This window comes from Aedes albopictus, chromosome 2 (assembly GCF_035046485.1).
Source record: "Aedes albopictus strain Foshan chromosome 2, AalbF5, whole genome shotgun sequence".
Classification (NCBI taxonomy): Eukaryota; Metazoa; Arthropoda; class Insecta; order Diptera; family Culicidae; genus Aedes; species Aedes albopictus.
Genome location: NC_085137.1, coordinates 426,375,847 through 426,401,920, shown reverse-complemented (window position 1 = coordinate 426,401,920; position 26,074 = coordinate 426,375,847). Strand labels below are relative to the sequence as shown.

General features: G+C 39.6%; 2 protein-coding genes across 2 annotated transcripts; one reads left to right on the top strand and one right to left on the bottom strand.

Moving 5' to 3' along the window:
* The first annotated feature begins 3,956 nt into the window (after nt 1-3,956).
* On the top strand, nt 3,957-4,939 carry LOC109426621 (cuticle protein 16.5). The gene is made up of 2 exons (XM_019702150.3): nt 3,957-4,111; nt 4,248-4,939. The coding sequence occupies exons 1-2, from the start codon at nt 4,100-4,102 to the stop codon at nt 4,794-4,796; spliced, it is 561 nt and encodes a 186-aa protein (XP_019557695.1). The 5' UTR covers nt 3,957-4,099; the 3' UTR covers nt 4,797-4,939.
* A 10,056-nt stretch (nt 4,940-14,995) lies between these two features.
* LOC109426622 (uncharacterized) lies at nt 14,996-16,221 on the bottom strand. Its single transcript, XM_019702151.3, has 2 exons — nt 15,979-16,221; nt 14,996-15,911 (listed from the first exon to the last, which is right to left on the bottom strand). Exons 1-2 carry the CDS (start codon nt 15,988-15,990, stop codon nt 15,069-15,071), a joined length of 855 nt encoding a protein of 284 aa, XP_019557696.3. The 5' UTR covers nt 15,991-16,221; the 3' UTR covers nt 14,996-15,068.
* Nucleotides 16,222-26,074: the final 9,853 nt, after the last annotated feature.

Genomic DNA, 26,074 nt, shown 5'->3' with positions numbered 1-26,074 from the left:
TGCAGTAAAAATTTGAGAATATTTGATGCACCTTTCAAAAAATTACAGCTATTTGAACATTTTTTGAAAAGCGAAAATATTGCCTGTCCCGATAATTTTGTCTATCCCCTGTATACCAATCAAATCAGTTCGACAAATAGAGATGATGTCTGTATGTGTGTTCGTATTCGTGGGGGTCGAGCGACGATTGGAGCAAGGCCGATAAGCATCGATCCAACGAGAGAGTCCGGCGCTGACCGAGCATCCCGGAGAGGCCCCTTTCTCTTCGTCCGGCGAGAGCACTCGTCGACATCCGATCCAGCGTCCCAGAGGTTCCCGATCTATCACGCCGGCCGGTCAGCAGGACTACACTTCACACATTCCCACACCACACACACGTAGCGTAAGTACAGTGAAAATAAAGTGTACAGAAAAGACCGATCAAGTTGTGTTGCTTTTTGATCAGCCATCATTCACATCCGTTGTCTAAGCTGACCCTGAGAAGAGGCGGGTGTAGCCCACCCCGGACGGCTTCCGCGGCTGGACCAGAAGCCAGGGGATTCCGAGTGTCAGGGCCCTTCTGGCCTCAACACTCTAGACAGGAATTGTTCTCTAGTAACACTGTTTGTTTAAATTTACATTATAAGACTCACACATTTTTCGAAAAAAAAAACTCACGAATCCAATTTGAATTGTCCAAGCGAAACTCCTGAACGAACTTAAAGAAAAAAATCTCAGGCGAGATTCATAAAGCGTCTCCTGTGCCCTTATGGAGAATCTTTGGATACATTTTTGGAGAAACTCCAGGAAACATTATTGGAGAAAAATTTTAAGCAACTCTAAGCAAAATATATAGAGAAACTCAAATCATCCTGGAGAAAATAAACCTGAAGAAACTCAATGAGAAAGTTGTGGCGATACTGCATGGAAATTGTAGGAGCATCTCCTAGAAAAATGTTCTGGTGCCCCTCTAACAGAGATATCTTAAACAACTTTAGAATAAATTCCTCGAGCAACAAAAACAGAATTTTCAGGAGTAACTACAAACAAGACTCCAGAACCAACTGCGTCAAGACACAAAAGATGCCTAGAACGCCTGAGGAAAATTTGAACAATAAATTTGAAGCAACTTATGCAGCAACTTTAGAAGATAATGTTGAAGAAACTTCCAGAAACAATTCTTAAAAATCTAATTTTTGAAGAAATTTAATGATGAAGTATTGCATCAACATTAGAAGAGACTTATGGAAAGAATTTACTAAAATCTTCAAAAAACTCTTGGAAAATTTTCGAAAAAATCCGGAAGCTATTCTTGCAGAAATTCTTGGAAACGATTAATGAGGAATTCCTGAAGTAACTTCAGGGCAGTTCCAAAGGCAAATCTAAGAGGAGTTCTTGGAGGCGTTCCAAGAGAATTCTAGAAAATCTAAAAGAAACTTTATTCTCGAAAACCTTCTGGAGCGATTCAAAAGAAATTCTTGTAAAAGCTGCTTGACAAGTTCTTGAAGTGGCTTCAAGGCAATTCTAGGGGCAACTTCTAAATTGTTTGTTTGAAGCTCAAACTTATGAATCTAAATTGAACAGTTCAGATTTTTTATATATATGCTTTAGAATTGTTCTTTTTGTTGTTTTTCATCCATGTTTTATGCGGCCCGCAGGTCGATCCCGAGTTGCTAATTTGGCCCACGGTACCCTCCAGCCTGAGCACCACTGTTCTAGATGGCAACCTAATTCAAGAAGGTGGCTCAAAATTCAAAATAGCGTCTGTTTAATGGAGCTTTTGGTCCTAAAACCAGGTAGTATGGGTACATTTGGTTATGGGGAAGATGTCCATACTCTAAAAATAGCGACCATGATGGCTGTCTAAAATTCAAGATGGTGACATCAAATTCAATATGGCAGCTGTTTAATGGTGCATTTTTTTTAAATTTCTTTTTATTAGGGAATTTTAACTAATGATAATTATTCCCTCCTAATACCGTGCAATATGGGTATATTGGGTATGGGGAAGATATCCGAAGTCCAAAAATGGCGATCAGAATATCCAAGATTGCGGTCTAAAATCCAAGATGGCGGCTCCAAATTTAAGATGGCAGCTGTTGATTGGTGTTTGAGGTTCTAAAACCATGCAATAGGTATTTTTGTATGGGGAAGATGTCAGACGTCCAAAAATGATGACCAAAATATCCAAAATGGTGGACTAAAATCCAAGATGGTGGCTCCAAATTCAAGATGGCGGCTGTTTAATGGAGTTTTAGGCCCTAAAACCATGAGTCCAAAAATGGCGACCAGAATATCTAATATGGCGGCCTAAAGCCAAAAATGGCGGCTCCCAAATCAAAATTTCGGCGTTTAAATGGAGTTTGAAACCCTAAAACCATGCAATATGGATATATTTGGAATAGGGGAAGATGTCCGGCGTTTAAAAATGGCGACCAGAATATCCAAGATGGCAGCCTAAAATCCCAAATGGCGGCTCCAAATTCAAGATGGCGGTTGTTTAATTGAGTTTTAGGCCCTCAAACCATGCTATATGGGTAGTATGAAGAATGTGTCTCCGAAGTCCATAAATGGTGGCCACGCATGCTTGTTCGCACTGAGCGCATGAAAATTCTGCTCTTTGGATTTACACCATCAAGCACATCATAAATTATAAATCTTTTCATCTTATCAGATAGAAGGGTGTTGAAATATTGTAAATGTCATTTCGAACTGTCAAAAAACCGCACCGCAGAGCCACACGGAGCGCGCAAAGAGATTTTCACCCGGGTGAAAACACTCTAGTGAATTTCACTTTGAACGGCCCGTGCGGCGCTGTGGTGCGGTTTTTTGACAGTTCGAAATGACATTTACAATATTTCAACATCCTTCTATCTGAAAGATGAAAAGATTTCTAATTTATCCAAATTAGAAATCCAAAGAGCAGAATTTTCATGCGCTCAGTGCGGACAAGCCTAGGCCAGAATATTTAAGATGGCGATCTAAATATGGCGTCCCAAAATGCACAGTGGCAGCTGTTTAAAGGTGTGTTAGGCTGATAAATCTTTCAATATGGGTATATTTGGTATAGGGAGGATTTCCGGAGTCCAAAAATAGCATCTACAAAACCAAGATAGCGGTCCAATATCCAAAATGGCGGCTGTTTAATGGAGTTTTAGGGTCTAAAACCATTCAATATGGATATATCTTGTATGGGGTAGAAGTTTAGAGTCTAAAAATTTCCAAGACGGCGGACTTAAATAAAAAATAGCGGCTCAAAATTAAAGATGGTGTTTTTTAAGAGTTTAAGGCTCAAACCTCTAAAGCCAGATATACGATACGAGTTTTGTTAAACGTATGAAAGTGCAATATTCATTAACGTGTCACTTGAGTTTTGTTGAAATAAGTTTTCGAAGGCACGAGGTAACTTTTCGACTTTGCTTCCAAAAACACACTCTTTCGTAAATCAAACAAATTTATTAGGAAAAAGTATACGTTTGAAATTCTATGAAATCGTCCCTAACATGTTTTTCTTCATACATTTAATGTTTTTACGTTCTCAGGAAAGAGACGAACCAGCCAAGGGCTGAAAGTCTCTCTAATAAAGACAAATCAATCAATGTTTTTACAGATTCTTTGTTTTTAGTTCTTTATAGCTTACAATAGAAATGTTTTAAACATATTACCTGATTGAATTGAGTGTATTCTACTGGCAAACCCTATATGCTACCGCTGTCCATCATAGTACTACCCATGCTTTATGGTCACTAAGAGCCAGCAGAACGAACGGTAGCGTAGAATAATGTGCGACGACGAAATGACGTGAAACTTCGGCAATCGTCGCTCGCCCGCACATTCTCGGACTCGGCGGACTCGGCAATTTGCGCGCGTGCACTCGTTCGTTGTAAGATGGAATCCTAGCCGCTCCGATCATCGGCGGAGGTGTGACTGAGAGACGACGTAGCCCGTTCGGCCCGGGTCCGGTATCTCCTCCACACACGTCTTGCGGGCTGTGATCCGTTTTGTTGTTGAGTGTGATATAAAAGCGTGGTCGGGCCGAGCAGGAGGTACAGTCAAATAATATACCTTCAAACAATCAACAACTGTTTCAACACAGACCTTTGCGAAACAATCTTAAAAAATGTTCAAATTGGTAATTATCCCTCGTTAGCGTCTTAGATCAGAGCGCAACGCAAACTTCCGCGGTTACGCTTGGTCGATGGCATTTCAAAGTGGATTGTGACTAATGAATGTGATTTACTTTCAAATTTTCTTTGATCGGTATCCAGGTGGTGTTGTCTGCTGTTCTTGCCGTGGCCGCTGCTGCCCCAAGCGCGACCTATGTAGCATCTGCTCCTTTGGCATACACGTCTGTGGTTCATCAGCCTGCCCTCGTCGCTCAGAAAGAGATTGCCTACCAGAAGAGCATCATTGAGGAGCCAACCGTTGCCCACGTAGGAACCGTCGTTAAGAATGTCCCAACTGGAGTCACCCACCACAGCTCGTCGGTCGTTCACCACGATGCCAAGATCTCCGAGCCAATCTTCGCCACCGGTGTGAAGAAGACCGTTGTTGCCACTCCAGTTGAGAAGACCACTTATCACCAGACCTACGCTGCTGCGCCAGCCATCACCTACGCCGCTGCTCCAGTTGTGGCCAAGACCCACTACGTTGAGGCTGCCCCAGCTCTGACCTATGCCGCTGCTCCGGCCATCACCTATGCTGCTGCCCCAGCTGTCAAGGCTCACTACGTCGAGGCTGCCCCGGCCCTGACCTACGCCAGCTACCAGCCAGCTCTGACCTACGCCCACGCCCCAGCCGTTTATGCCAAATACTAGATGTTGTGACTGATTTTTCGGATATTGAAGGATGACTGTCGAATTATTTTTCTTTTGTTCACGCTTTGTTTGTTTCTAGTGAAAGATGAGAAAAGTAATGCTTGAGCGGGAGAATAAATCGTTCGGTAGTGATATTTTGTAAATATTTGATTTAATTTTACTTATCATTGGTAATATCACAAAATTCTGCTTCGTTAAACAAAATAGTTTAGCACCATGCGCAATATTTTTATTTGAATGATACAAATCTGTGACAGTTTTATGACTTGGAGAAGATTTTGTTTGTATTAGCTAAAATGCGTTTCCAACACAATGCCTTCCAATTTTCATTATTTCACCAACTATCTGCAAATACATATTAGACTGGGTCAACAAAGCAAAGCAAAGATAATCGTACACATCGTAGTTGCTACTCCGTGATTGATCAGAACAATCGAAGTTGCATAGAGAACCATTGAATGTGGAAGCTAACCATTCTCAATGTGCACAATTCGAGAGTTCAACATTTGATAGTCAATAACGGCGCTGGCCACGTCATTACGGTCATCGGAAAAGGGAAGGTATGTTAGTTCAACAACCGTTGCTACTAGAAACCTTGGAATCCACAGCATCCCCACAGTTGTCACGGGAAGGAGTATTTGTTAGTAGGGTAAGGTAGGGTGTGAATCTGGGAGTTACCTATGGCAGGTGATATGATCCACACCACTGGCACTGGTAATATGGAAATACGCGTCGCGATAATCGTAGAACAAGCCAAGAAGTCCTTTAAAACCATCCGTGCAAACGCCTTTCCCGCGCAGAACCTAACTTTACATACTTGTCCCTACATACTTGTCACTTGTTTTTCATGTAAATCACGTAACTTGGCCGCTTGAAAGTCGACTGAAGATGCTTGAATCTTCCGTTCATTGTAATGCCATAACGATCTTGATAATATTGAACTTCTTACTAAGTCATACTAGCGATTACTGTAGTTAAATTGTGTTTATACTACAATAAATGATTAAAAAAAATACATGTGTGCATTTGCGTCGATTCAAGTATTGGGGAGATAAAAGCAACCTATTTTCAATTATCACTTTAAGAAAAATTTAACAAACTTGATATGCGTCGCTGTGAGTTCCATACGTTCTACTTGGAGAATACGGAAGATAAACTGTCAGGCTTAGACAGCTATATACGTATTATGTGTTCGAACAAAAGTAGTCTCGTGTGATGCTTGTTATCAGGCGTTGAGGTAATTTGGCCAATTGTGTATCGTAAATTCGTATCGGCGAAATTACCTCGACTCTTTCTAGGATATAAAGTAAAAATAAGAATGATCTCACCCAGATCCATCTCGTCGGATGACCGCACCCTCGTCTTGACTCCATCAATTGTCTGCACCGTTGATCGTTGCATACATATTAGACTGGGTCAATAAAGTCGATTTTTTGGAACAAAGCTTTTTAGATTCCTTTTAGCGTCCAAAACAACTGTGCAAAATTTGGGAGCGATTGGTTGTATCCCCGTATTCCGCATTGCAATTGAATTTAATATGGAATTTAGTATGGGAAAACGTGCTTTTTTCATTTTTCTCATGAATTGGAATTTTTAATTTTTAATTTTGTCTTAAAGTATTAAACGATCTAGCTAATGACGTTGAAGTATTGCCTAAGATATACCGAAAAACTTTACCAAAGACCGCAAAGTGATCCGACACTTGCGAAAAAAAGTTTGATTGCCCGGTGGTGCTTCACATTTATTTAACATGTAAAGGAATAACATCAATAATAAAATCTCATGTTTTGGCCTAAGTTACCAAGCGAATAACTTTTTTCACAAGCGTCGGATCACTTTGCGGTCTTCGGCAAAGCTTTTAAGCGTATCCTAGGATAGACTTTAACATCATTAGTTACATGGTATCACATAAACTAATTCAACTTAGGAGTAGAATGCAAAAAAGTACGTTTTCACATACTACCTACTACTAACTAATTTACTAACTTCCATACAAATTTCAATCGCAATGCGGAAAACGGGGACGCAACCAATCGCTTCAAAATTTTGCACAGTTGTTTTGGACACTAATATAGGTTGAAAAAGCTTTGTTCCGGGTTGATGCGATCAATTTTAAATTGTCTCCATACAACGTTGACCCACTCTAATACATACATTAAGTTAAATAAAATTCATAATTTCTCACACGGATAAGTAGATCGCAGCTTTGCAGTTATCTCATGACTAATTCTGGTTATGAATTTTAAGGTTTCTTGAAACATAGTAAGAACACTGGAAGCTTCATTTAGGTAGAATCAGTTTAGGTAAATTATATTTTTGGAGATGAACCAGCCTCGGGCTGAAAATCTCCCTAATAAAGCTAATAATAATAATAATAATAATAATAATAATAATAATAATAATAATAATAATAATAATAATAATAATAATAATAATAATAATAATAATAATAATAATAATAATAATAATAATAATAATAATAATAATAATAATAATAATAATAATAATAATAATAATAATAATAATAATAATAATAATAATAATAATAATAATAATAATAATAATAATAATAATAATAATAATAATAATAATAATAATAATAATAATAATAATAATAATAATAATAATAATAATAATAATAATAATAATAATAATAATAAGAACAAAAAGGGTGTCGCAAAAACACGCAAGGCTGCAAAGATCAGGTCATTATAGATGCAGTCATTGTGGGTCAAGCCACCGATAAGCAGAGGAACCTGAGCATGGCGTACATCGACTACAAGAAGGCGTACGACTCAGTGCCACACTCGTACCTTCTTAAGGTGCTGCAGTTGTACAAGGTAGACGGGAACGTCATCAGGCTGATGCAACACGCGATGGGGATGTGGAGCACGTCCCTACAAATCACCGACGGAACAGCTGTGTTGCGGTCCAGAACTCTCAGCATCAGGAGGGGTATATTTCAAGGCGATACCTTCAGTCCGCTATGGTTCTGCCTTGCAATGAACCCCCTCAGCAGAGCACTCAACCAATGCAACTATGGCTACCAACTGAAAAGTGGGGGAAGGAGTACAAGAATAACCCACACCTTCTTTATGGACGACCTGAAGCTGTTTGCGGAATCAGTACAGAGGCTGCATCAACTGTTGCAGCTTGTGACGGTGTTCAGCAACGACATCCGGATGGAGTTTGGAATTGACAAATGTCGGTCAGTCCATCTTCGCCGGGGTCAAGTAGTGGACGCCAGCTGTTTCCGCGTCAACGAACAGGAGGAGATTCGGAATATGGTTGAAGGCGAAGTGTACAAGTACCTCGGCTTCCTGCAACTTAGAGGTATTCGCCACACAGCGATCAAGAAGGAACTGCAGGACAAGTTCTTGCATCGTGTCAACTGTGTTCTGAGGAGCTTTCTGTCAGCCGGCAACAAGGTGAAGGCGATCAACACGTTTGCTGTGCCCCTGTTGACCTACAGCTTTGGGGTGGTAAAGTGGACCAAGACTGACCTCGAGGCGTTAGAACGAGCAGTACGAGTGGCGTTCACCAAGCACCGCATGCGCCATCCAAAGTCGTCCATTGAGAGAGTCACCCTGCCACGCGCAGTAGGAGGAAGAGGCGTCACCGATATCCAGGCACTATGTGTCTCCCAGATCCAGCAGCTGCGGGCATATTTCGTAGAAAGCCAGAACCGTCACGAAATGTACCGCACTGTATGTGAAGCTGACCACGGTTACAGCGCCCTGCATCTGGCGCAGGAGGATTATCAGCTGAACTGCGACATCAAGACCGTCGACGAGATGATCGTAACGTGGAAGCAAAAGGAGTTGCATGGGACGCACCCCCATCAACTGGAACTCGAGCACATCGATAAGGCGGCGTCAAACGCGTGGCTGGTGCGGGGTGACCTGTTCTCAGAAACAGAAGGTTTCATGGTAGCCATCCAGGACCGGGTAATTGCGACGAAGAACTATCGGCGGTACATATTGCACGAGGACGTGGAGGACCGTTGTAGGAAGTGTAATTCAGTAGGGGAAACGATCGAGCATGTCGTTGCAGGCTGTTCAGTGTTAGCTGGATCAGCTTACCTCGATCGTCACAACGAAGTCAACGAAGTTGCCAAGATTGTGCACCAACAGCTTGCTTTAAAGCACAACTTGGTCGACAGATTTGTACCCTACTACAAGTACCAGCCGGACCCGGTTCTGGAAAATAGTTGCATAAAGCTGTACTGGGATCGCGAGATCATTACGGACGTCCTCATTCGTGCCAACCGGCCTGACATTGTGGTTTTCGACAAAAGGATGAAGCGAGTAACTCTCATCGACATCGCTGTACCGTTAGACCATAATGTCCAATCAACGTTCTCCGGCAAGATAACCAAGTACCACGACCTAGCGGAGGAGTTGAAGCAGATGTGGCACCTGGAGGACGTCCGTATACTTCCGGTTGTCCTCTCGGCAACCGGAGTTGTCCCTAAATCTCTCCTGAGGTCCCTAGACGAGCTGGAATTGAAGAAGGACCTGAACAGCATCCTGAAAGCGGTGATTCTTGGAACCTGTAGTATAGTTAGGCGGTTCCTGAATCATCACAACTGAAAGTACATCCAAAAGCAGACTCATTAGGATAAGCTAAAAAACCGGCTAATGAGATCCACAGAGCCTAATCCCCTTTGGCATTCCGATTGCCCGGGGTAGGTGAAAGTTTCCAGCAATTTTTGCTGAGAAGTGCCAAAACTCTATAATAATAATAATAATAATAATAATAATAATAATAATAATAATAATAATAATAATAATAATAATAATAATAATAATAATAATAATAATAATAATAATAATAATAATAATAATAATAATAATAATAATAATAATAATAATAATAATAATAATAATAATAATAATAATAATAATAATAATAATAATAATAATAATAATAATAATAATAATAATAATAATAATAATAATAATAATAATAATAATAATAATAATAATAATAATAATAATAATAATAATAATAATAATAATAATAATAATAATAATAATAATAATAATAATAATAATAATAATAATAATAATAATAATAATAATAATAATAATAATAATAATAATAATAATAATAATAATAATAATAATAATAATAATAATAATAATAATAATAATAATAATAATAATAATAATAATAATAATAATAATAATAATAATAATAATAATAATAATAATAATAATAATAATAATAATAATAATAATAATAATAATAATAATAATAATAATAATAATAATAATAATAATAATAATAATAATAATAATAATAATAATAATAATAATAATAATAATAATAATAATAATAATAATAATAATAATAATAATAATAATAATAATAATAATAATAATAATAATAATAATAATAATAATAATAATAATAATAATAATAATAATAATAATAATAATAATAATAATAATAATAATAATAATAATAATAATAATAATAATAATAATAATAATAATAATAATAATAATAATAATAATAATAATAATAATAATAATAATAATAATAATAATAATAATAATAATAATAATAATAATAATAATAATAATAATAATAATAATAATAATAATAATAATAATAATAATAATAATAATAATAATAATAATAATAATAATAATAATAATAATAATAATAATAATAATAATAATAATAATAATAATAATAATAATAATAATAATAATAATAATAATAATAATAATAATAATAATAATAATAATAATAATAATAATAATAATAATAATAATAATAATAATAATAATAATAATAAATTATATTTACATTTCTCCGAATCATAGAGTGCTATCGACTGTGATTCTTGATATTTTTAATGACTCCTGATTATTTTTTTTTGCTCGGATCTACATGTGTACAAAATTTCAAGAGAATCGGTTTAAAATTAACTGAGTTATAGCAAAAATTCGACCCGTGCAGAAAAAGAATCGGGTGCATTCGTTTTTTGGAAGACTTGGGTGTCACATGAGCATATCGGATTCGAAATTATTTTCACATTTTTGTTTCAAACTCGTTTTACATTTTCACTCGCTACACTGCCTTAATACTATGTTGGTTTGGGGAGTTGCAGAGCAACTGACGAAAAATTGCAAGTGCCATGGCTGGGATTGAACCCATGACCATCCACTTGTGAAGTTACGAGCTCCGTCTCCAAATGGATTTTTGTCACGAAGATTTTTTTTCGTTCAAGTTAATCGTTCAGTACCTCAAGATTTCAAATATGAACTATTTTCAAAAATTTTCAACGAAGTCTTAATTAAAGGGGTACCGCTGTCCGATCACTTTTGCACAATTTTAATGCCTTGTCACACTCAGACCTGTGAACAAAAACATTTTGAATTTTGTACACTCAAAATTCAGCATATTTGTAGTTCCATGTAAAAAAATGAGCTCAATCCATCAAAGGAAACCACAGTTACAGCATCTCAAACTTAGCCATTTGTATAAAATTCGGCGTTTGTCCGATCAATAATGCGCCATTTTGTTCAAATTTTCTTAAAAAATAATTTGTCTACAAGAATCTTTTAAGTGGTTAATGCAGGGATGTCATTTAGTATTTCTCTGAGCACTCTTTCAGGAATATTTACTGTGTTGACTCTGAGAATATTTTCAAACGTACATCAGAGTACTTCAAAAGATTCCTACATAGTATTTCAAGTATTTCTCCAAATATTTGTTCAGGAAGTCCACCAAAGATTATATCAATAATATATCAGAAGATTCGTGTGGAAGATCATCCACAGAACTCTTCAGAAATTCCAAAAAGAATTACTACAAAAAATTCTCCAATGATTCCTACGGAAACAGATACAATGTCATATCCTTTCAAGAAATTACGTCCAGAGGAAGAATAATCCTTCCAGAATTTCTTCTAACGTTTTTCCATGTGCTTTTTTTCAGGAGATCCTCAAAATATTGCTTTTAAGTTTCTTTCCAAAAGTCAGGTATTTCTTCAAAGATTTCTCAATTATTCTCTCACAACTCTTTCGGAGATTTTTCTAATATTTGATCTTGACATTTTTTAAAGCATTCTTTTATCTTGGCATTCTTTCGAAGGATTCTTAAGACTTTTTTTCCACGGCTTCTATGAAGAATTCCTGCAACGATTTCTTCAAAACATTTCTGCAAGGATTCTTCAAGAAGTTTCTCTAAGGTTTAACTAAAAGAGGTTCTTCCTGGAATTCCTCCAGGAAATTACCAAAGAATCCATTGGATAACAATTCAAGAATTCATCTAAGCATTTCTACAGAAGCTTCTCTGAGCAAATAATTCCGCAATATCCATCTACTCTAGAAGTTACCCCTTTGGGAGTTTTTGCTAGCATTCGTCTAGGAACTCTTCTAAGAATTTGTATTTTGATTTTTGATAAGGCACCTTTAAATTTTATTCGAGAAACCTTTTGAAAAATCATTCTAAGTTTCTATTAAGCATCTCAGTCAAGAATTTCTCCAATTTTGATTTATCACCGATTCCTCCAGAAATGCTTCCATAACATTGTTAAAATAATTTTTCTGAAGATTTTTGTTAGAGTCACCGTGCCCTTAGTAATCTTACGATTCAAAATTCATCCTACATATTCGAAAACAAAGCGATTACGGCATCAATTGATTTCGTAATTTTTGTTCTCATTCGTGCTCACTTCTAACAGAAATACAGACATTAAAAACAAAATGAAAAGTGCTGCATTTATTTGTTTTGAGTAGGATGAAAAGTGGAGCGTATATGCCTTGCCTAAATAGTTAAGAAATAGAGACTCTTTCCTGAAAAAAAAACTAAATAATTTCTTAACAAGTTTCTCCTAGAATTTCTTCACGAACTTCTTCTAAGACCATTTTGCCAATTTCTTCTGGAATTCTTCAAGAGTGCCCAAAAACATCCTTTAAGTGATTAATACAATGTTAATATTTCATAGAGGATATCCATCGGGAATTCTTCAGGAATCGCTTCAAGAGATCCTGCGGGAATTTTTCCATGGATTTTTAAGTAGGGTCTGGGACCATTTACGCAGGAGCACCTATTTTGGGCACTTGCTGCTATAACTCAGCAATTTTGAATCGATTGACTTGATTTTTGAAACACGATCAGGAAGGCGCAGTATCTACCTATGTTCAAAATTTCAAGTCAATCGGTTTGAAATCGACAGAGTTATAGCAGCAAGTGCCCAAAATAGGTGCTTCTGCCCAAATGGTCCCAGACCCTATTTCTTCCAAAAAATCTCTTAAACATTATCCAAAGATTCTTTCAGAATTTCTTCAGTGTTTTTGTTAGAAACTCCTGCGAAGGTTTCATCAATCGGATAAAGCGCTTTGATGCCCTAATTCTTAATTCTTCTCAAGCTTTTTTCAGGATTTTTTCCAAAGATTTTTTTAGCTCTTTAGTTTACCCAATAAATTCTCCTGCGATTTCCATAATGATTCGCTCAGAATTTATTCAAGTTTTTTCTTAGAATTTCTTAAAATGATTTCATCAAGCGCTTCTCCAAGTATTCCATTGGAAATTCCATCAATGATTTCCCCAGACATTTTACCATTAAGGAAATACATACAGGAAATCTACCGCGAATTCTTTCCTGGAAGTATTTCTCCTGCAAAGATTTTAATTGTAAAATTACTTCTGCAAGAATTTACCGAAGATTCTTACTGAATTTTCTCCAGGTAAATCTATAGGAATTCCTCCACAGGATCTTTCGAGTGTTTTTGCTAGAAATACTTAAGAAATTCCTCCAATAAGTCGTTTCAAGAGTTCAGGAACATCTTCAATGTAAGAATTCCTTCTAGAGTTCTCACAGAAATCTCTTGGGATTTCTCCCAAGGTTTCCAAATTAAATTTTTCCATTGATACCTTTTTAACACAAATTTCGTTCGGATTTCATTCACTAAAATTCTAAGATTTTTTTCCTACGATTTCATCAAGCTTTTGTTTCAAGTGAGGAACTCCAAGAATTCTTTTTTGGATATCTAGGAATTGCTTCAAGGTTTTTTTTTATATAGATTCCTCCAAGATTTCCTTCAAAAGTTGCTCCAGCGATTACTTAGGGAACTTCTCCTAGCGTTTCGGAATAAATGTCTTCAGTAATGTTCCCATGAATTCCATGTAGAGTTTCTTAAGGATTTCCCCAATGATTGCTTTGGAGCTACCCCACATGATCCCTTCAGATATCCTTTTCAAATACATCTTAGAATTCTTCTAGAAGATTCTTCAAGGATTTGTCCATAAATTCCTTCAAAAATTCCTGCAAGCATTTCTACAATATAGCGTACTATATACACCACAAGGATATCTTTGGGAATTCCTCAAAAATTCCTTGTGAAAATCTCAAGGCTCAAAATATGATCTCAGAAATTCATCAAAGATATTTTAGAGTATCTCGGAGAAATCTTAAAAGGAATCCTTGCAAATCTTTTTGAGGTGCACCTGACGGATTCGTTGAAGGACTTCATACAGGAATCCGTAGAGGTATTCCTGAGGTAATGCTGGAAGAAAATCCCAAAAAAAATCCTCGAATGAATTCCTTAGCACTCTTTGTATTTATTCTTGCCTCGTTGGATAAAATGTACGACTCGTGCTGAAAAAATCTACTTTTGCAACTCGCCACATAAATAACTATTAAACACTTCCGAAGCTCACTGAAATCTCCTGAAGGCCCTTTAAGCCATCTGAAACGCTTGGAAATTTCTTCAAACCCCATCGAAACGCCCTTAGAAGCTCTCATAAAGGCTCTGAAGCTTCTCGAAAACTCTAAGAACCCCCCTGATCACTGAAATCTATATCAACCCGCTGAAATGCCTTGAAATAACTTGAAACCCATCTAAAACCTCCATGGAAAATCTGAAAATACCCAAAAAGCCACCTCACCTTCTTTAAAATTACGCAACCTGCGAATTCAGCATCCAGAAAATAACTACAGTCGGAAGTTTTCGGTGGGCGGAACATGATGCGAGAATGCCTTACAACATCCGTGCCCAGTGAGTGTTCGCCACAGATTCTGTAGACACAGAAATACGTGAAGTGCAACCGGCATGATGGGAGGGCCAGGTGGAACATATTATGATGAGGATAGGGCTTGATTGAGACTGAAAAACAATAGCGACGAACCGAATACATTTTAATTAAAGCTACGAAGAACGGTGTGTGAAACTGTCCTTAATCAATGTTTCAGAGGCATAACTTTATTTAACAATATTTCAAATCAGTCTTAAGGGAAAAAGCAAGATCATTTCAATAAAAACCGTAAACCAACGGCGGTGATTCTATGGCAACTGATGAGTAAGGCGCCTGTGGTGGGTGGAAAAAGTGCGGATTACCGTGGAACTCCGTAATTCGGTGACCTTGCTGTCGTGCAGGAGCGACCGACGGTTGCAGTTGGTGCTGCTGTTGTGGTTCTTCGGGCTTTGTAGGTTGTTGCTGTTGTTGTTGTGGTGGCTTTTGCTGATGTTGGTGCTGGCTCAAAAACGCGTCGCCATGATGTGAGTTTCCCGGAAATGGTAAAGGCTGGGAAGGGACATTATCATGGAAACGATGAATGGTTGCTAAGGTCTGGAATGATGCCGATGCTGGACGGAAGTTGAAGGCTTCACTAGCTGGGATACAGTCCGGAACGGCACCAACATATCTGGGAGGGTAAGGAAGCGCACTGACATCGGCCATCAGTTGGTTGTTGATTTGATGCGACTGCAGCATGTGTGATTGAAGCCAGTTTTGGAGATTGCCAGGACGGGGGTAGAGGTAGCCCTGAGTTTCAGAGCGTCCATCAGTCTTTGGTGTAGTTTCCGCGTTCGGTATTGGTGTGACGCTAAGCTCTTGTGGTGTCACCGGTTCAGATGAATCGAACTGACTCAGTAATCGATTATCATCCGATGCGGGGGTGCTTTGCGTTGAAGTGATGACACGGCGAGTACTAGTTTCCCATGCTTTTGGTGTCCTTCCGGCTATCCAAAGCTTGAAATCCTCTTCGTCCAATGAGTATATGTCGTCCGGACTATCGGTGCTCGTATCATTGCTGGTTGGCGTGGATTGCCCATACACACAAGCTAATGCTATCGCGATTAAGCAAAATGTCACCTGAAAGATTGTACATTGATTGATTACAGAACATTCTCAGCCAACCGTCAAGAATCGCACAACTAACCGCCTTCGCCATTTTGCCTTTCCCACCTGTGATTGGTGAATCCTTTTTATGACGCTACACTTTGAATTGACTCCAGCGGACTTAAAGCAAATCTGAACGAGTTCTTCGTATATATACACTAGTCAAGGTCAACTGTAATCTCCAGCTGCTCTTTGCGAAAGGCAATTTGACATTATGGAACGATCGACACAAATGCAGATAGCCGTATCCGTCTTCCACCTCGCCGAAGAGTTCATCGTTTTTCGCGAAATGCGAAGCGCTAGTATTCAACGTGGGTCCAACGTAGCTCAGCCGGTGAACCCACAATTACTCATCATGTCTATGCAGAGGCTGTGTGGACTGGATTCCCGGCATAGTCGTGGAACATTTCGTAATGGCAATCTCCTTGACTTATCTGGGCGTTGAGTTTCCTTATTGGAGCCACATGAAATACGAATACATACAAAAAAATTAAACAGGTAAAGAAAGCTCTCAATGAACAACTGTGCAAAAATTCATAGAATATTAAGCGGAGGAGCAGGCTTCATGCTAGTTGGAACGTCACGCCAGAAAGAATAAGGAATGGTATCCAATTCTTGGCTTCGATCAGCAGCTGGTGGATAGTATTATTTTACACCTTACAGGTTCGCGATGGTATCAGTTAACTAACACGCCCAGGGCCGCATCGAGCTTTACTAGGGCCCATCACCGTATTATGTGAAAATTCTATCAGTTTCCTCAGTTAAAATAATAAAAACCTTTTACTAGCAATTCAACTTCATGAGGGCCCCCCAAATCCAGCTCTGCTGATGACCAACACTACTGAAGAGGGAAAGGCTGGTTGTCTTCCTTGTTCTTGGAGTCAAACGTGATGCGGCATTTACGAACGAACATCCTTGGGATAGGTTAAGGTAAAGAGCATCTTTTGCACTGAGTAGCGCATCGAGGTCCATGGTGAAAGTAGTTCACCTGAGCACGTCGTCGGTTGTTCACTCGAGGAAGGTTATGTTGTTTGATGGAACGGGTTTATGATCACGAGGGAATCGGTGCAGTGGGGTGTTGTGAGGTTTAGGATTTCAAATCCCCGAAGTAGGAAATTCAATCAATGTGCAATCAAAACTCTGACATCTTACTGACATCTAACTTGTTGATACTTTATCTTGTTTTTTAATTTAAATAGAGGAAATAATGGTTTTGACAGGTTATTAACCCATTGTCGTCAGACAGAAAATAAGCGTTGCTTGTGCAAGAGTGCACTCAACGTTGTGTCGATTTTGTTGAAGCAAATAACGAACACCGAATTAAAGACCGTCCTTCTTCGGTAGAGGTAAGACAACTTATTTATTGACTTTAAAGTGCGGATAAAACACATACAAATATAACACTGACCAACGGCATCTGAGGTATTAAATTGGGACGATATGTTAGCCCAAACAGTCGTCGAAAACTTATGTTATTAATTATTAACCACAAGATCTAACTTTAATGCATCAACTAATATTATTAAATTTCAAGTTTTGTTGTTTCTTTAATTCTTCTTGTCCTTCTTCTTCTTTGTGGCTCTACGTCCCCACTGGGACTTGGCCTGCCTCGCTTCAACTTGTTCTTTGAGCACAAAGCTGCCTTTTGAACAGCTACCCTGTCAAATTTTAAATACTTGACTAAATTTGTATCTTGACGATGTTCCTGCAAACGGATATTTTTGTGTGAACAATTTTGTATAACCTCTTAATATTTATTGAGGCACCAATAAACTATAATGTTCGCCTCGATGATGATGATGGAATTTTATTGTATTGACGTAATTTATTCTATTTTTTGTGTAGTCTACAAAAGTTTGAGTTTCGCGCGCGGTGACAGGTATAAATGATTTTTTTGTATTTATTTATCATATGGAATATTTGTACTGTTGAAGGATTCTGTAGAGTAGTAGTGAGTTGTCTAGTTGAATGTCGGGAATTTCTTGAGAATGAGAATATTGCCGACTGTTTTGACATCGCGCGAACGTTATCAATCCTCGCAATATTTTTGATTTTCTGATTTTTCATGATCACTAGTAATGCTTGCAAACATCTGTAGTTGAGAGCATCAGTATTTTAAAATTTATGTTTTTGCTGTATAGTATGACAAATTATAAAGTTGTTTATATCTGTGAAAATAATCAGACCGTATTAAGTTTGCAAATCTGATTACATTGTTTATAATTAATAATTATCTTAAAGATATATCGTCTAGCTCGAACCTTTGTAGGGGTGTGTGGCGGTACCATCATCATCATCAGCAGCACTTCACAGTTATTAATTGAAGGGCTTTCTTTGCCTGCCATTGCATGAATTTGTACATTGTTTGGTAAGTACAATGATACACTATGCCCAGGGAGTCGAGAAAATTTTCCCGGTAGGAACAGGAATCGAACCCGCCGTCTCCGGATTGGCGATCCATACCCGAGCAGAGGGAAATATCAAACTAATAACTATCAAAACACATAATCTGTTTTATATCTTGTTTTTTTATTAGTAACTTATCAAAGCATTTCTTTTCCATAACATGTTTTGCTTGACAATCTTATTTTGTTATGATCAAGCTATTGATATACACCCGTAAAATAATATTTAAATAATATGTTTTGTTATGGAACAAATTTAGTTATTGTTATACTATTGAGAGTGTAAAAATATTTGATAAACAATAGCACAACAATAACAAGTTTTGAATTGAAACTAAATTCAACTACATTATTCGAGATTTACATTGCACAATGGTCCGAATGAACGTTTTAGCAGGAAAAAGTTCCTTATCTCTGTTATCATTAATTTTAGGCGTTTGGTGTCTTCAGAGAAGTTGCTTGCATTTGTTTACTGTATCTTTTCCAAAAAATGTCTTCGTGTTTACCCAAATCTGGAATAGAACTTAAGTCCTAAGCGATCGAATTCTTCAGCAAAGTTGTAGACAATGCTATTTCGAGCAACTTTGCCGAAGACACCTTTTATCTATTTGGGGTCTACAGTCTACTAGTGGTTAAGGCTATGGATCGCCAATCCAGAGACGGCGGGTTCGATTTGGTCGGGAAAATATTCTCGACTCCCTGGGCATAACGTATCAGTGTCATTGAACTTGCTTCACAGTATACAAAATCATGCAAAGGCATGATGTGAAAGGAATTAAGAACCATATTTCTTTTGTAGTCACACCCGATTCTCTTTTTGCAAATGAAGATTATGGATGGGGCACTGTGAGCAAGCCATGATGACAAGCAATGATTATTGATATGTTTTGAACGCTTGTTTTGTTATTCATATAGGGTCTTGTACCATTTGGCTGGAGCACCTATTTTGGGCACTTGATTCTATAACTAACTCTATTTCAAACCAATTGATTTGAATTTTTGTATAGGGTTAGATACTGTACGTAATTCATCGTGTTCCAATAAGGTATAAAATTGGTTTTAGTGGCAAGTGCCCAAACTAGGTCCACCTGCCCAAATAGTACATTATTATCATTATTACTTTTTTTACTACTTAGTTTGATACCATAACTAAATTTGCTTTCGGATTGTTATCAATAACTTTAAAATAACAATATTTGTTATTGAAATATTTTCCAAATTCATTATTATTATGTTGTTATCGTTGTTATGTTGTTACATTGTGGATGAATTTCCCACCACATCCCTAGAAGAATAACAAAGACAGACATTTCGAAGCAATGACAGATTATGCTTTTCGTCGAACTTACCGAGAACCTTTTTTGTTATATACAATCTATCTGTTCTGTAACTACTATATCAATATTTATCACCAAGCTTTTGCAATTGTTTGGAAAAATTGAAGTGTTTTGTAGTTCATCACAGTAAAATGAAATCAATCGGGGGAGAAATGACTGAGATATGGCAATCTGTACAATGATACATATTGCCCATTTTACTGGCATTTTACCAGGTTAGCTGGTATGTCTGAAACATACTGGAAAAACTTGTAATTAGAAGGCACGAAATGTTGCTAATTGGCAAATTGAGAGATGAAATTTGTGAAAAAAATCGCGTTCTGGTGGGATTCGAACCCACGACTCCGTATTCGCTAGACCGGCGCTTTAACCAACTAAGCCACAGAACAGGTAATGGTTCTGCGGAATAGAAAGCCAAACTGACTCCGAAGCCGCACCGTGAACACTCCTATTTCACAAACTCATCTCTCTTTTCGGCTTAGATGCCAATCCACAACACACTCCTGTTTGTGCCCACTACCTACAAGTGCGAGCGAGTTATTTATATGAAGCCGAGACTTACTCTCGCACTCCGCATACAGGGTGCGGCAGGAAAAAATGCGAAAAGTTCAAGGCACCATTACACGCTAAATATGGGATAAATATGACTATTTTTCCATGACAGTGTATCAGTCAATGTCTATATTCTAGCACTGCAAAATAAAAATAAACATATTTGATGTTTAACATGTGATAATGTAAGCCTAAAAAGCGGGTATCAAAAAACTGCGCGCCCAATGGTAATTAAACAAAATGACTATAACAGTCATAAAATTTGCTTAAATTCGATGAACAACCAGACCAAACTGATCCAGAGCCATGTAGTTTCACATGCTAGATGAAATAAGTACATTTATTTGATGATATTGTAGGGCAAATTAAAAATTTAGTTTTACCAGATACGAAATTTAGCGATCTGTGTACTTTTCTGCGGTTTGAATATTTTGATTGTCTTCAGCTTCAGGCGCCGCCCTGTAAAGGTTAGTGACCAAAATGGAAAATTTTTTAATTAACTTTTCAGAAAACTAGCCTATTAGATATCATGGAACGTTGAAACATAGATTAGTTAACGTCAAATGGACGAAAATGAGGTTTGAAGTTGAAAAACACTTTCGCATTTTTTCCTGCCGCATACTGTACCTAGCCACCAGGCAGTTTGTTTTGCTGGTGTCTAATTAGTATGCGTCGAGAGCTCGGCACGGTCGGACGCTCGGACGACCGAACTGCGCCAAGTGACGCAAGCAAGGGTACAATGATACATATTGCCCATTTTACTGGCATTTTACCAGGTTAGCTGGTATGTCTGAAACATACTGGAAAAACTTGTAATTAGAAGGCACGAAATGTTGCTAATTTCGATTTTTTTCACAAATTTCATCTCTCAATTTGCCAATTAGCAACATTTCGTGCCTTCTAATTACAAGTTTTTCCAGTATGTTTCAGACATACCAGCTAACCTGGTAAAATGCCAGTAAAATGGGCAATATGTATCATTGTACCCTTGCTTGCGTCACTTGGCGCAGTTCGGTCGTCCGAGCGTCCGACCGTGCCGAGCTCTCGACGCATACTAATTAGACACCAGCAAAACAAACTGCCTGGTGGCTAGGTATGCGGAGTGCGAGAGTAAGTCTCGGCTTCATATAAATAACTCGCTCGCACTTGTAGGTAGTGGGCACAAACAGGAGTGTGTTGTGGATTGGCATCTAAGCCGAAAAGAGAGATGAGTTTGTGAAATAGGAGTGTTCACGGTGCGGCTTCGGAGTCAGTTTGGCTTTCTATTCCGCAGAACCATTACCTGTTCTGTGGCTTAGTTGGTTAAAGCGCCGGTCTAGCGAATACGGAGTCGTGGGTTCGAATCCCACCAGAACGCGATTTTTTTCACAAATTTCATCTCTCAATTTGCCAATTAGCAACATTTCGTGCCTTCTAATTACAAGTTTTTCCAGTATGGCAATCTGTTATTGCTTGTTTGTATAGGAAAACAGCTTTAGTGCATTTTTATTGTCGGATTCTTAACGCGAAGGAATTGCAGAAGAAAGTTTAGACGAAGTTTGTTATAAATCCCAGGAGGAATTCCCCAAGGAATCCCTGGAACAATTTCCAAAGGAATCGTTGAAACCATTTCCGAAGGAATTCTTGAAGATATATCCCTTGAGTAATTCCCGATGAAATCCCAGAAGGAATTTACCAAAGTAATCACTGATTCCTCAAAGAAATCCCTAAAGGAATATCCGAAGGAATCCATGGAGGAATTCCCGAAGGAATCGCTGGAGGAATTCCCGAAGGAATCCCTGGAGGAATTCCCGAAGGAATCCCTGGAGGAATTTCTGAAGGTATCCCTGGAGGAATTCCCGAAGGAATCCCTGGAGGAATTCCCGAAGGAATCCCTGGAGGAATTCCCGAAGGAATCCCTGGAGGAATTCCCGAAGGAATCTCTGGAGGAATTCCCGAAGGAATCCCTGGAGGAATTCCCGAAGGAATCCCTGGAGGAATTCCCGAAGGAATCCCTGGAGGAATTTCTGAAGGTATCCCTGGAGGAATTCCCGAAGGAATCCCTGGAGGAATTCCCGAAGGAATCCCTGGAGGAATTCCCGAAGGAATCCCTGGAGGAATTCCCGAAGGAATCTCTGGAGGAATTCCCGAAGGAATCCCTGGAGGAATTCCCGAAGGAATCCCTGGAGGAATTCCCGAAGGAATCCCTGGAGGAATTCCCGAAGGAATCCCTGGAGGAATTCCCGAAGGAATCCCTGGAGGAATTCCCGAAGGAATCCCTGGAGGAATTCCCGAAGGAATCCCTGGAGGAATTCCCGAAGGAATCCCTGGAGGAATTTCCGAAGGAATCCCTGGAGGAATTCCCGAAGGAATCCCTGGAGGAATTCCCGAAGGAATCCCTGGAGGAATTCCCGAAGGAATCCCTGGAGGAATTCCCGAAGGAATCCCTGGAGGAATTCCCGAAGGAATCCCTGGAGGAATTCCCGAAGGAATCCCTGGAGGAATTCCCGAAGGAATCCCTGGAGGAATTCCCGAAGGAGTCCCTGGAGGAATTCCCGAAGGAATCCCTGGAGGAATTCCCGAAGGAATCCCTGGAGGAATTCCCGAAGGAATCCCTGGAGGAATTCCCGAAGGTATCCCTGGAGGTATTCCCGAAGGAATACCTGGAGGAATTCCTGAAGGAATTCCTGAAGGAATTCCCGAAGGAATCCCTGGAGGAATTCCCGAAGGAATCCCTGGAGGAATTCCCGAAGGAATCCCTGGAGGAATTCCCGAAGGAATCCCTGGAGGAATTCCCGAAGGAATCTCTGAAGGAATTCCCGAAGAAATCCCTGGAGGAATTCCCGAAGGTATCCCTGGAGGAATTCCCGAAGGTATCCCTGGAGGAATTCCCGAAGGTATCCCTGGAGGTATTCCTGAAGGAATCCCTGGAGGAATTCCCGAAGGAATCCCTGGAGGAATTCCCGAAGGAATCCCTGGAGGAATTCTCGAAGGAATCCCTGAAGGAATTCCCGAAGGAATCCCTGAAGGAATTCCCGAAGGAATCCCTGAAGGAATTCCCGAGGGAATCCCTGAAGGAATTCCCGAGGGAATCCCTGAAGGAATTCCCGAAGAAATTCCTGAAGGAATTCCCGCGGAAATCCCTGGAGGAATTCCCAGAGGGAATCCCTGATATAATTCCCAGGGGAGGAGTTCCCACCACATCACTAGAATAATAACTAAGACAGACATTTCAAAGCAATCACAGATGACGCTTTTGGTCGAACATACCGAGATTAGATTTTTTGTCTTGGTGCATTTTTATTGTCAAAATACAACCTATCTGTCAATATTATGTTATATCAATATTTATCACCAAGCTTTTTCAATAGTTTTAAAAAATTGAAGTGTAGTTCGTCACAAAAAACTGAATCAATCGATGGAGAAATGACTGAGATATGGCCATCTGTGGTTGCTTGTTTGTATAGGAAAACAGCTTTGGTGCATTTTATTGTCGGATACGCGAAGGAATTGCAGAAAGTTCAGATCAAGTTTGTTAAAAATCCGTGGAGAAATCCCCAAGGATTCCCTGAAACAATTTCCAGAGAAATCGCTGAAACCATTCCCGAAACAATTCCTGGAGAATTTTCTGAAAGAATCCCTTGAGTAATTCCTGAAGAGTGTTCGTACGATATCCCTGGAGGCATTTCCTAAGCAACTCCTAAAAGAATTCTTGGAAAAATTTCCGAAAAAAGTTATTATGCTAGGAATTTCAAAAGGACTCCCTGGAGGACTTCCCTGAAGAAAATCCCTGGAGGACTTCCCAGAGGGAATCCCTGGAGGACTTCCCAGAGGGAATCCCTGGAGGACTTCCCAGAGGGAATCCCTGGAGGACTTCCCAGAGGGAATCCCTGGAGGACTTCCCAGAGGGAATCCCTGGAGGACTTCCCAGAGGGAATCCCTGGAGGACTTCCCAGAGGGAATCCCTGGAGGACTTCCCAGAGGGAATCCCTGGAGGACTTCCCAGAGGGAATCCCTGGAGGACTTCCCAGAGGGAATCCCTGGAGGACTTCCCAGAGGGAATCCCTGGAGGACTTCCCAGAGGGAATCCCTGGAGGACTTCCCAGAGGGAATCCCTGGAGGACTTCCCAGAGGGAATCCCTGGAGGACTTCCCAGAGGGAATCCCTGGAGGACTTCCCAGAGGGAATCCCTGGAGGACTTCCCAGAGGGAATCCCTGGAGGACTTCCCAGAGGGAATCCCTGGAGGACTTCCCAGAGGGAATCCCTGGAGGACTTCCCAGAGGGAATCCCTGGAGGACTTCCCAGAGGGAATCCCTGGAGGACTTCCCAGAGGGAATCCCTGGAGGACTTCCCAGAGGGAATCCCTGGAGGACTTCCCAGAGGGAATCCCTGGAGGACTTCCCAGAGGGAATCCCTGGAGGACTTCCCAGAGGGAATCCCTGGAGGACTTCCCAGAGGGAATCCCTGGAGGACTTCCCAGAGGGAATCCCTGGAGGACTTCCCAGAGGGAATCCCTGGAGGACTTCCCAGAGGGAATCCCTGGAGGACTTCCCAGAGGGAATCCCTGGAGGACTTCCCAGAGGGAATCCCTGGAGGACTTCCCAGAGGGAATCCCTGGAGGACTTCCCAGAGGGAATCCCTGGAGGACTTCCCAGAGGGAACCCCTGGAGGACTTCCCAGAGGGAATCCCTGGAGGACTTCCCAGAGGGAACCCCTGGAGGACTTCCCAGAGGGAATCCCTGGAGGACTTCCCAGAGGGAACCCCTGGAGGACTTCCCAGAGGGAATCCCTGGAGGACTTCCCAGAGGGAATCCCTGGAGGACTTCCCAGAGGGAATCCCTGGAGGACTTCCTAGAGGGAATCCCTGGAGGACTTCCCAGAGGGAATCCCTGGAGGACTTCCCAGAGGGAATCCCTGGAGGACTTCCCAGAGGGAATCCCTGGAGGACTTCCCAGAGGGAATCCCTGGAGGACTTCCCAGAGGGAATCTCTGGAGGACTTCCCAGAGGGAATCCCTGGAGGACTTCCCAGAGGGAATCCCTGGAGGACTTCCCAGAGGGAATCCCTGGAGGACTTCCCAGAGGGAATCCCTGGAGGAATTCCCGAAGGAATCCCTGGAGGAATTCCCTCCATCAGGAGGGAATTCCCGGAAGGAAATCCCTAGAGAACTCCCGGAAGGGAATCCATGGAGGAGTTTTTGAAAGGAATCCCTGCAGGAAGGTCTTGAAGGTACTTTAAAAGTCGAATTTCTGTTTTTTACAACTTTTTTAAAAGAAGCCAAATCTTAATACATATCTAATCATTAAGGGGGTTGATTGATTTTTCTCTTAAAACACCAGAACTGGAAATTTCTGCACGATTGAAGACAGGCTTAAGACACCGTCATTAATCATTCTGATTTGATCATATTCACAGGAAGCTTAATAGAAATGTATTCATTGTATTAGATAATAGAGAGCAGATAAATTTTCATATGCATTAGTTTCATTCTTAGCGAGAAAACTGCTTTTGAAATATTTTAAAATGATAATTATTAGTTTTTTTTTAGTTCTGTGGGTATAAACTCAAATTTGCAATCACAATTTAACCCTCCTAAGATGTTGGGTTTTTCGCAACACGATGGTGTGCACGTTCAGTGTGCCTGTCTGGGTCATATTGATCCCAACTCCTACTAGGGTTAAGAAGTAGACATTTTCTGTTGCAAGTACAATATAAACCATTGCCCAGTTTTAGCAGTCCACTACTTCAAATTGCACCGACCACCAGGACTTAATTACACACCTTGTACAATCTCGCTCAACCAGTATTGCACACACCCAACTTTCATTCTTGCTTGTTGTTTGCACAGTAAAAGTCCATAAAC